General features: G+C 44.4%; 2 protein-coding genes across 6 annotated transcripts in view; one reads left to right on the top strand and one right to left on the bottom strand.

The window, feature by feature from the left end:
- The window catches only part of LOC121924166 (myogenesis-regulating glycosidase-like), a 718,305-nt gene that overhangs the window by 480,382 nt on the left and 222,101 nt on the right, over positions 1-15,822 (top strand). The gene's annotated exons all lie outside the window — the stretch shown is intronic.
- Positions 1-15,822, bottom strand: part of DNAI1 (dynein axonemal intermediate chain 1) — a 202,341-nt gene that overhangs the window by 143,566 nt on the left and 42,953 nt on the right. For both annotated transcript variants that reach the window (XM_042455324.1, XM_042455325.1), the window contains exons 9-11: positions 14,810-14,944; positions 4,126-4,210; positions 3,037-3,154 (exon numbers count right to left, since the gene is read on the bottom strand). In XM_042455324.1, the coding sequence (XP_042311258.1) occupies positions 3,037-3,154; positions 4,126-4,210; positions 14,810-14,944 (338 nt within the window). The remainder of the gene's footprint in view (positions 1-3,036; positions 3,155-4,125; positions 4,211-14,809; positions 14,945-15,822) is intronic.

Here is a 15,822-nt window from a genome sequence, read left to right as displayed (position 1 = left end):
TACCACACATTGCTCCAAATACTTATATTATGAATGTGAATAGATTATTACAGAACTGGAGATGGGAGGTAAGAACAGTAGTCAAGGAAACCTTTAGACAGCAGACAGCTACACACATAGAGAAAGTTTGGAAAGTGCTTTCCAAATATTTTAATATGATGACAAAAGGATCCCCCTCATCCAATATTTGTCAATGCAGAATGTTGACCCATACTTATGTCTCTTTACTCCTATGAATCATGGTCAAATCCTACATCAGGTTTGTGTGGTATAAATCTTTACATGGAGAGTTACGCACTGATTGTGCTATGCAACCCTTTTGTTAAATGACAACTCAGTGTGCATCTGCATGCACAACAACAACACTTGCATGGCTCCTCTTCTGCAACCTTGAACCAAACATGGATGTTCCACATTTGAATAAAGATATACAATTATTTCCATAGAGGAATTTATGCAAGCATGACCCACTAAGATTAAGCTTGGTTGACTTTCTTTGAAGTGTTTTTTTTATTGTGAGGAGGAAACCTGTGATCCCATGAACCACCTGCACAGCCCATTTTGTACACCAAACAACTATGCTGATGAATGAAACAATTACATTTATATATTGCAGTTGCAGTTTCTGAGGAGGGTGTCTTGAGTGAAAGCAATAGGTTTTCTGAGGATCAGAGAATGGTATTGCCGCTGCAAACTTTTCTCCACTGGAAGGGCTCAAGGTGATCAATTATCTAGCAAATCCACCTTGCCTCCACCAGAAAGCATAGTGATTATCTGCCTGAAGTGGGATATCTATAATGCCATCTTTCCCCTTTTATAAAACTGCTGGGCCATAACCCAAAGAGACAATGTCTTTAGTGCCATCAAAATGCTGAAGATATTTATATCCCCACCTTTCTTTTTATATCTTCCTTTTGGTCTACTGCTAATTCTAGTGAGAAGCAGTGTGGTGTAGTGGTTTGAACATCGGCCTGGGAGTCTAGGAGACTTAAGTTTGAATGCCTGCTTGGCCATGGAAACCCATAGGGTGACTTTGATCAAATCATACTCTCTCCACCTCAGAGCCCTTTTTGGGCAAATCTTGCCAAGAAAACTGTGATAGACTCTGGAGCAGCAGAAAACACGCTTATTCTGGTCTCAATTTGAGAATCTTTCAAAGATTTAAACAAGCCTGTCATGTCCTCTCTTAACCTTCTCTTCTCCAAGAACAGTGAGTGGTGGACTCTCCATCTTTAAACAGAGCTTGGAAGGGGATCTTTCAGGAGTGCACGCAACCCTGGAAAAGCACAACCACTGGCATTGGCTAATACCGTCAAGTGACCACACTACCACTATACAAAACTCGAGGATCAGAGGTATTCAGAGACAAGAGACGGCCAAATCCAGGAAGGCCGTGCTGCAATAAATCTATTAGTTTTGACACTGTCACAAGATTCCAGCAGTGGGGTGGTAAATGTTCTTTGGGTCGTAGCTCATATTTTACAAAGATGGTATCTAAAGTGCTGAACCTATTTGGGGACAGAGGGTTCAGCCCCTTAGAGAGCACCTTTAAAGTTCAGACTGCCCTATTGACATGAGCCCACCAGTTCGTTTTAATGGTCATAAAATTACTTTCCCTCCTGAAAGCAATTGTAAAGCAGCTATTTATAAGCCTTAGCTATCATCAGGTGGCACTTTACACCTATTTTCATTAATGTATTCCAAAAGATCCCATTTTAGGCTGGCAAAATCATGTGCACATGTATTAAAGTGTCATACAGGGTTCCCAGGTCTCAGGGCCCAGCTGTGATTCTCAGGGCCTGAAATCTTTCCTTCAGTCCCTGGGACAAGGGGAAGGAGTCTTGGGGTGAGAGCACTACCTTGAAAGGTGTTTGTATATCTGTTTTCCCCATTTTATTTCAACAGCATACTCTGGGCAATTGGGGGCTCATCTACATTTGCCAAAATATTTTGGGCTGCTCCCAGAATATTCTGGTCCCAAATTCCACCTGAATTCCCCCCCCCCTTTACCTGCTGCAGCAAAATGTGCCTTCCCACATGGTCCCTGCAAGCCAGCTGGTGCCGCTGCTGCAGGCGTGAGTTGCTCTGAGGTCAGAACCATTTGCCCAACCTCATTCTGACCTCAGAGTGACTTGCACCAGCTGAGCAACTCAACAAGGATGCTGGCAAAGACCATGTGCAAAGGGAGCCGCCCATTGTCACCTTTTACCTAGAAAGGGAAAGGGTGGGCACTCAGTGTTATGTAAATGCAACAGTTTGAATTATATCTGGAAAACCTGAAGCAAAAGGTAAGTATTTTTAATGCAGGTCAAGGGGCCAAAGCCCCAAATCAGCTCCAGGCATTCTGTAAACAGCCTCGACGCAGTTCAGGATTCGGAGACTATGTAATATAAACAGTACGGAGCCAGCCCAGGGGGAATTTGGGGTATATGGGTAATGTAGACAAGGCCTATGGCTGATGGCTAAGTTATCGTTCTTAACAACATCATAATGTCCTGTGACATCAGAAAGTGGTTTTTTTAGTTTTTAGGTTTCAGCCTTGAAATCTCAGGGCCCAAGACAATCCTGACCTGAGAACACTAATGTCTGTTATTTTTGCAAGCCTTCAAGTCGTTTTGGACTTATGGAGACCTTAAAGTGAACCTATCATGGGGTTTTCTTGACTATTTTTTTCCTCTTTGGGTTCACCATTGCCTACCTGAGGCTAAGAGAGTGTGACTTGCCCAAGATCTCCCAGTGGGTTTCCATGGCTGAGTGGGCATTCCAACACTGGTCTCCTGCAGTCCTAGTCCAGCATTCAAACCACTGCACCAAACTGGCTCTTACCCTAGTGTTCCATTAATATTAAAAATGGAAATCAGAGGCCATACATATACTGAACGGTCTATGCAATTTTCAGGAAGCCTGGTGTGCTAACAGTCGTTTTCTTGCCAACAGATAAAAATTATTCATAGGGTATCAAACCTGAACTGCTTTTGAATAATTCACCTGTCTGTCCCCCCTGCTCTGAATGCACACTGCAAGGCAACTACTCACCAGCAGAGGGCAGTGACAGCCAGTCTCTTGGCTTTATCATACTGAAACTTCCAGAGAGGAAGGAGGGTCCCCAGGTTGTCTCTGTAGTCATCAGAGGTGTCTTCGTAATATTTAAAATCTAGCAAAGGGAAACAACCGTGTTCGGAATGAGTTTTGCCTCTGTGCGGCTTTGCAAAGGTAGTCGGTGCAAATTCTCCTTTAGTCAAGCATGCGGAGGATCACCCAGAGTGTTACAACATTTGACTGCATGGCTTCTGAGGGACGCTGTTTTATTCCTGTGCATTAATTTATGTTTTGATGTTGTTTTAAAATCTTTGAATTGTTTTAAAGTCTAAAATACCTCTCCAGAATAGACATGATGTTTGAAACTAAAGTGTGGTGTAAGGATATTCTTAGACTGGACAATGAACCCAGGACAGTTTCTAAAATGGTAAATGATTCCGCAGGCTCTTTGGGAATGAACAGATGGCCCGGAAATAATTTTTATAAAGATATAGTATCATCAGATAGAAAGTCCACACATTGCCATATTCCTAAATTTGTGTCAATAAAGGGAAGGATGAGCAGGTTTTATTCATCATTCTGTTCCACCTGTTATTGCCGTGTGGATTCATTACATTACGTTCTGCTTATCTTCAGGTATGAACGTGGATGAAGTTTAATATTAATGTCTGACTGGTGTGTTTGTTTATCACTATTTCCATGGTTATTATCATTATCAGCACCATCATATTTTATTTATATCCCACTTTCCCCTCCAAATTGGAGCTCAAGGCAGCTTACAGATTAAAACAAATACAGCGCCATCTGTCTCCATGTGTGGTTGGCCAGTTTTTAGGATATACCTTCCAAATGGGTGCATGCATTTTTTTAAACCATGGTGCGAAAAGAATCCAGTTTAATTTGGAGAATTCTGTTTTGCATGGAGGTTTACTAAATGCATACATTCACTGGTGCCCACAGCTGGCAACCTAGAAGGTAAAAGGGTGGCGACTCGGTAGTGGGTCTGAATGAAATCAGGAAACCAGACATGGAAGCATAGGTTACATTGGCTTTCAAGAGTGCCGCACAGCCCTCTAGATTCCCCACCTTGCGCAACATCATCAAAGGTGTTCTGGTTGACCATTCGCTCCACGATCTTTGCTGCCTTTGCTACCTTGGTGACGTCATCACTCTGTTGACCAAAACAAGACAAGGAGAGGAAAATGTGATGCAAAAAGATGAATGAACTGTAACTGGATTTCCACACACATCCCTCTCTCTTTGGACAATATGTGAAGGGAGCTTATAGCACCTTTGAGACTAGTTTGAAAGAAAGAAATTGGCAGCATGAGCATTCATAAAGTCTACTTCATCAAATGCATCTGAGGAAGTATACTTAAGTCTACGAAAGCTCATGCTGCCAACCTCTTTCTTTCAAATTAGTCTCAAAGGTGCTACAAGGTCTCTTCACATACTGATTTTACAGACGAACATGGCTATACCTTTGAATTCTGCCTCTTTGGACAATGCAATCCCAGCCAGTGGGCTTGGTGGCTCCCACATGAATGGGGCACTACTTCAGAGAAGTAGAACTCATCTCTGCTCTGCTCCCAGCCAGCATTCAGACCACATATCATTCTCCCTCAGGAACTGTTATTTCTCTGGCCAGCAAAGGCCAGTATGCCATGTTACACTGCAGGAGCAGGCTCTCCTCCATTAAAAAGAGAGAAAACGCCACCAGGAAGAAAATTAGGATGGCAGAGAAAAGGTCTCCAGTCTAGCTTTCTTCCTACACAGAAGGTTTTTTCACAGTAAAGAACATTCAGTCATGTGAGGCTGCAACATGCCCTCTGAGGTGGCACATGCTGATCCCATTAGGGAGAGCTAGCGGTGCTGCAGAGTGAGCAAATGCTGCTCAAAAGAATTAGGCAGAACAAATTAAAAGAAGCAGGCACAGAACCCATTGCTTGGGAAAAAGAGGCAATTTTTAGAGTTTTCATGACCCTTAAAATGAATGAGCAACAAACACAACAGATGTCCTTTTTTATAATAAGAAAAGAGGATTTAAAACATTTATTAACAGGGGATGATGGAGAAATTACTTGCTTTGGAACTGGAATGCAACTGCTGGTTAAACCTGCTGGGGGCTTTCTGGGAGGTGTAGCAATGGAAAAAAAACAACACTTTCCCAAGCTCTGAATATTTACTGTCAAACTCTCATTTGGCTTCTGATTACATGCCTTGGTTTGTCTTGAAGATCAGCAGTTGTACTGGTTATCAAAGACACCACAAGGAAATTAAATCAAATTAAATCAAATTAAAGACTTAAACCCATCAGGAGATACCTTCAAATGAGAAACTTCCCATGACAGGTTCACCGAAGCCTCAACACTTCTCTGACTCGGCCGGTCACTCTTTCCAGGTGTGACTTATTCATTATCTTACCAAAATAAATCTTCAGGGGAATTGATGGAGTAATTAATCTCCTTTTAACATCCATTTGGAATTGATTTTCCCAGCAAAGCTTGCTGACTAGTAGGCTCTTTGAGCTCAAGGAGGGGCTTACCAGCACACTAATTCCTTCCTTCTGGGGATATTTAGCGACATTATTTTATACAACAGCAATAACATTAATGGGAGCATCCGTTATGACTGTGTAATGGTCCAGAGCTAGGAAAATAAATGTTCTGGGCCAGACATGGTACTCATTTTCTCAATAAAAGAGCATGTTTATCTTGGAGCAGGAGCCTGCCTGCAAAATATAACTCTTGTTTCATGATCTTTTAATTACCCAGAAACAAACAAAGTACTGAAATAAATAGTAACCTCAAAGCAAGGCTCTCTGGGAAGCTGGTATGAAAAGAGCTCACAATATCAAAAATAGATATGATACAGTCCAGAAATTTGACAAGGATCATTAAAGAGGCTGCTAATTTCTCAGTGGGATTTTACAAGGGCCAATATGCCAATTTGCAAATGTTTCCAAAGCCAACACTGCTGTAAACTTTAGCTTCTAAAGGTTGTTCCTGAACCCTACCACAAGTCACCAATTGTACACCTGAATTCTCTTCCACATACAAAACCCCCTGCTCAAACAAAACAAGTGAATCAAAATCAGAAAGAAAACTAGAACCCTTAAGAGGTGGTTTTATGTATGCGTGGAGTATTGTTATGTAGGCACAAATTCAAGAATGGAACCACCCACCTGCCTCCTGAAGGGCCTCACACAAACTAATGTATCACTTTGTGCATAGACAACTTACTTGTCATAAAATGTAGGGGATCATGTGTGATGGGTTATAGTGTAAAGCTGATATTGCTAAGTCATGGCGATCTCATACCCAGGTGCTGAGATAAGGCTGGGAGGCAGGCATTATCCAAGCCTCTTCAAGGTCTTTTCTGTGATGATATTCCATTGTAACAACAAAGAAATGAGGTGGTATGGGAAAGTGGGGAGAAGTATCGGCCTATACAGATGGGCGGCTCCCACTGCCCGTTTTTGCTGCAGAAGGAGGCCACGGCAACCAGATGGCATGACCTCCAGTGGTCCATACTTCTCCCCACTTTCCCATACTACCTCATTTCTTTTTGCATCCTGACAGGCCCTAATGCATAGTGCCATTTGGGTGCTGTGCTGCATGGACGTCATCATGGCACGCACCGTGTGCACAGGTGCATGCCATAATGTGGCTGGGTGGTGGAACTAGGCCTTGGAGCATGTAAACGCTCAGCCCTAGTTCAGTCCTAATATGCATGCAGGCCGGCACAAAGTGTCAGTCTGTACTGACCCTATGTTTATTAAGTATAACACATAAGAATTAAGTCTGCCTGAAATGTAAAATTGTGTGTAGTTTAATTAGACAACTATAACATTTGCTGGCCAGTTCTGACAATGAACTGAACTGGATCAACAGTTTCCTAATAAAGGTCTTCTGAGTTTTAACTACTGAAGTCTGATTTTCTGAACTTGGTCTCCTGCTGGACATGACACACCTTTTCTAGACATCTAGATTGACTCACAAAGAGTTCTAGAGCAGCAGTTTTTCCTCAACCTTTTTACCCAGGAGGACCCTTTGAAATAATTTCCAGGTCTCAAGGAAAGAGTAAGAATTATTATATATACAGCTTTTGAAAAAAGTTTATTTCTTCCCAATCAGGGTATCTCACATAACTCCTAGCAGCTTCTCACAGAACCCTAGAGTTCATTGGAACCCTGGTTGAGAAACTTTGCTCTATAGTATGACTTAATCTTTCAGCTTTTATTGCTTGATTGATTTGGTTGATTAACACATCACTGTTCTCCCATGCAGGATCCAGGGAATGGATCTTCTACCAGGTCAACACTCATTGGCTGTGGCTATAGGATGTGAGGAAGCAAACCACATGGGCAGGAAAGGCTCATCAGTAAGAACCATGCCAGAAATACACTACAAATAGTGCCTTCAGGTTTCCTTAGTCCAGTGTCCTCAGCCAACATGGTCAATGGCTGCTTCTGTGATGAACTGTAGGCAATTGCCCTTTCTGCTCCCTTATTATTCTGTTAGTTACTGATGCAAATTAATTTTGAATGTTTCTGAGGCATCGCTTCCTTCCAGTGAGTGACAACTACACACACTTGAAACCACATTTGACCTCCTGGCAGTCCATGCTGTGGGACACACTGCACTATGCACTGGTTTACTCTGCCCTTGGTGGATGCTTGACTTTAGTTTCCTTTAAAGAAGTGCTGCTCAAAGAGGTAGTCCTTGGATGGGTGCTTGACCCATGAGCCAAAGGCTACCAATACACATCACTCCAGCCAGAAGCCAGAGCCAGAAGCCAGCTTCCCCACACCATTGGGACTCCTCAAGCAGAGGCAAAGGCAGCAGCAGCTGAGGAAAGGGGTGTGGCTTGGGTGAGACATTTAAACCCTCCCCAGCCACTCCCCTCAGGAACATCATTCCAGCCAGAAGCCAGAGTCTGCGGAGAAGTTGGAACAGCTGGGGGAAGGCGGAGAGAGGGGCGCGCCGGTGGCAGCGGTGTGTATAAAGCCAGCTTGTTTGGTCTCCTCCTTCGCCCCGCCCCTGTTTTCCTCCAAGGACTGCTGTGAGGTGAGCTGCTGTTTGCTGGGCGGCTCTCTGGGTTCGGGTGTAAGCTTGCGCAACTGCGCACCAGCCCAGAGAAGCCACCTTCGGACTCTGCGCAACTGCGCGCCTGTGTAGTCGCTGTGGAGGGCGAAAGAGGCGAGCCCCTGCTAGCGATATAGCAGCAGAGAATGATTGCTGTATCTTCTCTCTGCTGCCATTTTGCACTGTGGGGGGAGGGGAGAGGTTATGGATATGGGGAGTGCTTTGGTTGGGGAGGTGGTGGGTGATATTCTTGGTATGAGCGGGGCTCCTATTGGAGTAGTGTGGGGCAGGGGGAGGTATGGTGGTAGGAGACTGAAATCGCGGTATAAGGGAAGGCGAGATCGATGCTTAATATCTATCTCTCCTTCCATCCACTCTCCTATCCAAAGAGATCTGAGGGTCAGTCCAACTGTACCACAAACCCTGTCTCTGCTCCTGTGCAACGCCAGGTCCGTTAAAAATAAGACCCACATAATTTACGACCTGTTGGATGATAAGAGCTGCGACCTGGCTTGCATTACTGAGACCTGGCTCAGGCCTGGAGGGGAAGCTGTGTGGGCACAGGCCCTTCCGGGGGGGGTACTAGGTTAGGGCCAGGGGGGGGGGGGGGGGGGGGGGGGGGGAGTTGCCTTGATAAATAACACCCTTTCCTTATTCAAGAACCATGTTCGGCAAACTACTTATATCGAGTGTATTAACCTGACCCTGAAGGCCAGAGACAGCTTAGGGATTCTGTTGTTCTACCGTCCACCCCGTGCGCTAACAGACTCCCTGGCTGAGCTGACACAGCTGGTCTCAGAACTGGTGCTGGAGTCTCCTAGGCTTCTTGTCCTGGGGGACCTCAACATCCCCTTCGTGGCCAGCCACAGTCCATCAGGTGCGGCTCGAGAGTTCATGGATACCATGACTGCCATGGGCCTGTCTCAATTGGTCATGGGGCCTACGCATTCTGCTGGTAATACGCTCGATATGGTCTTTTGCACGGACATGGAGACTCCGTGGGCGGAAGTAACAAATACTTCCGCCTTGTCATGGACGGATCATTTCCTGGTAGAGGCTACAATCAAGGCATCTACCCAGATCCCTCCCAGGGGTGGCGGACCCATTAGGATGGTCCACCCTCGAAGGCTGATGGAACCCAAAAGGTTCCAAGAAGCCCTAGAGGGGTATATGGTTGGAACTGACAGCGATTCTGTTGATGCCCTGACTACCACCTGGGACACTGATCTCTCCAGGGCTATACACAGCATCACTCCCAAGTGTCCTCTCAGGCCTGCTTCCAAAAAACAGCCCTGGTACACGGAAGATCTCCGGGCAAGGAAGCGGGTGTTGCGACCACTACAGCGCAAATGGCGGAGACATCAGGACTTAGCCAACAAGGCACTTCTAGACTCTCTTTTGGAGGACTACGGAGTGGCGATAAGCGCAGCGAAGAATTCGTTCTTTTCTGCGCGTATCACGTCTGCGGAGTCGCGTCCAGCAGAGCTGTTCAGGGTAGTGAGGGAGCTTACTCAGCTGCCCTCGTCCCTGAACTCTATTTTGGAACCATCTAAGGCCTGCTGTGACGAATTTAACAACTTCTTCGTGGATAAAACCTCTCGGATAAGGGCTGATCTCGACTCCAGCATTAGTTCAGGAACCAGAGTACAGGTTTCCAGAGCCTCCATGGACTCAATTGTACTGTATCATTTTGAGTCTGTAAGTACTGAGGAAGTGGACAAGATCCTTAGAAGCGTTAGGAAGACAACTTGCTCTCTTGATCCCTGTCCCTCGTGGTTAGCGGCTCAGGGGGGCCGGTTATAACCACTATGTTGCACCGCATAATTAATGCATCATTCAGGGAAGGGCGTTTTCCATCCAGCTTAAAATTGGCCATAGTAAAACCGCTGTTAAAAAAGCCCTCCCTAGACCCCCTGATGCTTAATAATTATCGGCCTGTTTCACTGCTACCCTTCTTGGGGAAGGTGATCGAGAGGGCAGTTGCAATCCAGCTTCAATCGGTCTTGGATGATACTGATTTTCTAGACCCATTTCAAACCGGGTTCCGGGCGGGCTATGGAGTTGAGACTGCTCTGGTCGCCCTGGTCGATGATCTCCGGCTGGGCATGGACGGGGGTAGCGTGTCCCTGTTAGTGCTTTTAGACATTTCAGCGGCTTTCGATACCATTGACCATGGTATCCTTCTGGAACGCCTGAGGGAGTTAGGAATCTGGGGCACTGCGCTCCAGTGGTTCCGTTCCTACCTCTCGGGTAGATTCCAGATGGTGCAGCTGGGGGACGTGTGCTCCGATAAGAGGGCACTTACATCTGGTGTCCCTCAAGGAGCCATTCTGTCCCCCATGCTATTCAACATTTACATGAAACCGCTGGGCGAGATCATCCAGAGACACGGGGCGAGGTGTTATCAGTACGCTGATGACACCCAAATATGTTTCTCTGTGTCTCTGACTGATGCAGTGACCAGGGATGGCATTTCTCCTCTAGACGCCTGTCTGGTGTCGGTAATGGGCTGGATGATGGAAAACAGACTCAGTCTGAATCCAGAGAAAACGGAGGTGCTCGTGATAGGCTCCCCTGGCCTGGGGATGGATGTTTGTCCACCTGTCCTGAACAGGGTCACGCTCCCCTTGAAGGACTCAGTTCGCAGTCTGGGGGTGCTCCTGGACTCGTCGCTCCACCTTACATCTCAGGTGGATGCGACAGTCAGGAGCACCTGCTATCAGCTCCGGCTGATACGCCAGCTGCGACCCTACCTGGGCCGGGGGGACCTTGAAACGGTGGTACATGCCCTGGTAACCTCTCGGTTAGATTTCTGTAATGCGCTCTACATGGGGCAACCCTTGTACTACTCTCGGAAGCTACAATTGGTTCAGAACAGGGCAGCAAGACTGGTCACTGGATCCTCCAGGGCCAGTCACATAACACCTGTGCTGAAAGATCTACATTGGCTGCCCATTCGCTTCCTGGTGCAATACAAGGTGTTGGTTATCACCTATAAAGCCCTAAATGGCTTGGGCCCAGGGTACTTGGCGGACCGCCTCTCTCCATATAATCCGCCCCGCACACTCAGGTCAGCCGGGAAGCAACTCTTGCGAATTTCAGATGCAAAATATTCTATAACAACACAGAGGGCCTTTTCCATCTCGGCCCCACAGCTCTGGAACTCGCTTCCCGGCGAGCTCCGCTTGGCCACCTCCCTCGACCTATTCAGGAAGGGGCTAAAAACCTTCTTTTTTCAGCAAGCTTTCCCCTAATGTCCCAGTTGTACTCCTGCTCTCCCTTTACAGCTTTGCATTTTGAGCTAGACTGGATGTTGTTAATTGTTAATTGTACCTTTTAATGTGTTTTATTGATGTTTTTATTATGACATTGTATTCTTGAGCAATTGTGTATTTTGCATATTGTAACCCTCCTTAATCTGTGGAAAGGCGGGCTATAAATAAAGATTTTATTTATTATTTATTATTATTTCTGCAGTGTGCATGCAACCTACTTGTATGAGATGTTTGAGCTAGGAAGGGTTTCTTTTATAAGAGTGCTAAATTCCATGTAATTATTGGGCTTCCTTTTGGTTCTTTGGGGAATTTATTGGACATATGCAGGTGTTCTCACCAGCCTGTTCAAAGTCCTAAACTGCTCTTCATGTTTGTACCTTGAAAAGCTGGTGTTTACAAGCAGTTGGTGCCTACAAGCTTTGTAATCTGGTGGCAACTGTTTACAAGCTTTGTAGGGTCTTCTCAGCTGCGCATGGCACACATAATAATAATAATAATAATAATAATAATAATAATAAATTTTCCATAGATCAAAGTGGTTTACAGATTATTAAAACCATTACAAACCATCTCACAAAAAATAAATAAAATCCAATAATACATTCATACAAATGTATAAACTCTAAACACAATCCTTCAAGAGGGTGGAAGGATTGTGTTTAGAGTTTATACATTTCATGGAAACTGATGTATCACTCCCAATCTCTCACAACCTGGGCATGCTCCTGGACCCTCTACCATGCCATATTTTGGCTCAAAACTCTTCATTAGGGATTTAATTCTTTGCCAACATTCTTCTGAAAAACAGCAACTTTTAGCCACTGCCTTCGTACTGCAGGAATGTCTACAAAACCCATACAGTTTTGTGGAAGCCTATTTGCAGTTCAGGACTTATTCTGAGCCAAATTTACATGTAGTCGCTTTTGTGAATTTTCTGCACAAAAAATGTTTTGTTTTGTTTTTCGCTGCCGAAAACACTGCTTCCTGCAGGTAAAATGCTATTTTCTGCACAAAACAACCACATGCAGATTTTGTTCAGGATAAGTCCCAAATTGTGAAGGTTATCCTCAGTCCAGAATTCCTCTCTTCAGGGATTCTGAACACTCAAAAATGATTTTTGGCCATGTTTTCAAAATTGTCCATCCCTGCTATCTGTATACAAGACTTCTGCTTCCCAGGAACCTGGCTTGGTGAGAAGGCTGCAGCCGTCTTCCTGCCAGGGGCATCACCGGGGGGGGGGGACCATGCCAGGTGACAACCAAAGAGCTGTGTGACACTACTGCTCCCTAAACATCTACCTTTGGGCAGAAATGGGCTGTGGCATTCACCTGTATCCCTTTAAAACACAGAAGAGATGGTGTGAGTGGAGCAAATCTCAGTGGGAGGAGAAAAGGGAGGGCCCAGGTTTTAAAAAAAATAATTTAAAATTTTGATTTTTAAAAATTCTTTTTAAATTTTCTTTAAAAACATCACGCTTTACCAGACTTTCACTTTAACCACATGAAACAATGTCCATGTAAATACAGTGGGATCTTGGTATCTGCCGAGATTTGTCCCAGGACACCCCATGGTTACCAAAATCCATGGATGCTCAAGTCCCAGTAAATACAGTGGCATAGTAAAATTGCATCCCTTATATAAAATGGCAAAATCAAGGTTTGCTTTTTGGAATTTATATATTTTAAAAATATTTTTAAGATGGATAAAAAAATCATTGGATATGGTCCGGGCTGACTGCATATTTAGGCTGTGTGTATAATATTGTAATTTAAATGCATCAGTTTTTTTTCCTTAGTTGTTTATGTCACAACTATTACCATTACATTCAGTGGTATTCAGGAATTACGTTTTCTGAGTAACATTAGTACAAAAAACCTTAGTAAGGACTCTGTACGGTGAGATGTGGGAGGAGAACAATGGAGGGGGTGACACCATGAGTTAAAGCACCAGGTAACACCAATCCTAGTGATGCCACTGCTTCCCACCCTGGATTACAATCAGATCTTAGATTTATTACATTGCCTGGGCAATGCAGAATCTTAGTTCTTCCTAGAACAAAAAATTACAATAGCCAAAGAAGGCAGAGGAGAGACAATATCTTAATCAGATAAATATTGTGTCCCTAACATGTTGAGATATAAAGCTGAAGACATCTCACATTTTTTTATTCTGCCAGATTGACTAATGACTGCAGAAATATAGCTATGACATATGCCCAAACTGACCTCCTGGGAGTGCAAACTTCCAGGCAGAAAGAGGCTGTCACTAAACCCAGTCACCCTCCTGGGACTTTGCTAGAATTAAGAGCAGAAAATAATCAAGAGGCAAAGGCAAGACGCAGGCCCTGCCAGCCGAAGTGCCAATTTCAGACCTGCTGGGGAATTAATGGAGCGTGTAGAGGAGGCTATAATGGAGCCCCCTTGGGGCACTTCCTATTTCCTTCTAATTATCGACAGTATTTCTGGCAGCCTCATCCTTCTGAGCCAATAACAACAACAGTGACACCTGGCCTTATCCTCATGTGCAAGAAGGCACATTCTCGCAATGGTCCAAGGGAGCCTCAGTCCCAATTGAGGGGACAGACTATTAGTGCTAAATAGGCCTCTTTGCTTTCTTAGCCTATTGGACTGGAGAAGCAGGGAGCTTTCTCACAAACATTTTGGAAATAATATGGGTGGGCAGGGGCTCCAAAAGTGGCCTGCCACCAAGCAGCAGTGCTACTAAGGTTCTGGCATACAGGTACAAGTCATCTAATCAACAATCCAACCAATTCATACATTCTTTCCACGTCTGTGTGCCTTCTATGTGCCTAAGTCAGCTGATGGTGACCCCACAAATTGTATAGGATATTATTCAGCAAGGAACACTTAGAGTTGGTTTTGTCTGTTCCTTCCTCTGAAATAGAGCCTACAACACCTGGTATTCATTGGCAGTCTCCCACCCTTACTTGCTAATTAGCTTACTTGCTGTTCACCACTATGATCTTTGGAATAGTGGTATATAAATAAAATAAAAAAAACAAAAACAACAAACATGTACTAATCAGGACTGACCACTGCTTAGCTTCCTAAAGGGTATTCAGGCCCCTAGATGGGGAACTATAAGAGTTTTGTTTGTGTTGTGCACCTTCAAGTCTTTTCCAAGTTATGGCAACCCTAAGGCAGACCTATCATGAGATTTTCTTGGCAAGTTTCTTCAGAGGGTTTGCCATTGCCATCCTCTAAAGCTGAGAGAATGTGACTTGCCCAAGGTCACCTTGTGGGTTTTTACATGGTTGAGCCAGCATTTGACCTCTGGTCTTCAGAGTCATAGTCAAAGACTCAAACCACAACACCATGCTGGCTCTCTATAACTATAAGGGTACAAGGCACCATTGTGAATCACCACCACTATACAAAGGAAAAGCACCTGAGATTCTAGCGAAGTTAATTTTCTTCCCCTCATCAAGTCTTCCTTCTTTGTCACTGGGGCCTTTTGTTTTTCTTTCTCCTTTGACTTTTCCAGTTTCTGGAGTTCCTCCATGTAGGCATCATAGATTTTCCACTAAGAGAGATAAAGAGCAGATAAGTTTTCCAAGTGGCTATCGCAGAATCAGGACTGAAAGTTACAACAAGCTAGTGTCCTGATTTAAGATAAGTATACTTTTTAACACATTCCCCAGTTAGGGCTCACTCAATCTCCTTTGAAAGAACTTCAAGAAAAAAAGGATGAAAAGCACAGAAGATGGGCGATACTCTGAGCATACAAAAGGCAAGTGGCAGTAGGAATGGGATGGGAATGGGATGGGAATGGGATGAGGATTAAACAGTAGCACTGTATTCATCCCACAGCAGAGGCAGTGGCAAGCTGGAGTGAGAGTTGAGGTGTCTATCTAAGAGAAAATGAAGATGGAGGCAAACAGCAAGATGAAGAGCTGGGTGCAAGTCAGTGTGGGAAAGTGGCAGAGTGGAAAAGGAAAAGGAACGGAAGGGAGACAGAAGAACGGTCAAGGAGACAAGCAGAGAAAGTTGGCTGCAGGAGTTGGGAGCTCAGCAAACAAGGCTAGAGTCTGAAAATTGCTAGAGGTGGATGTATCTGTCAGTTTTGCTTCCTTCACATTTCCTTTCCACCTCATATGTACAAAAATGGGCAAATTTTGGTGAGCTCTTATCAAAAGAAACCAAATGAGATTCTTAGCATGTGTAAGAAGTTTTACACAGAGAGCTCAGCTGTAATGAGTTATGATTGATGTAGTTACTTGTAGTGAGGGTATAGCAAAGGCACACCTCAAAATTAACAAAGTTGTCCTACTGGTCAAAGAAGTAACCTTCCTAGCCACTAACCTTGGAAAGGATAATTTTACTGGGATTTTTCAATTTGTATTATGTCCTAATGGATTTTTAAAGTAAGGAACAGAACAATCAAGAAAGCAAATTGCTTTT

Source organism: Sceloporus undulatus, chromosome 2 (assembly GCF_019175285.1).
Source record: "Sceloporus undulatus isolate JIND9_A2432 ecotype Alabama chromosome 2, SceUnd_v1.1, whole genome shotgun sequence".
Classification (NCBI taxonomy): domain Eukaryota; kingdom Metazoa; phylum Chordata; class Lepidosauria; order Squamata; family Phrynosomatidae; genus Sceloporus; species Sceloporus undulatus.
This window is presented reverse-complemented; position numbering and strand designations above follow the sequence as displayed.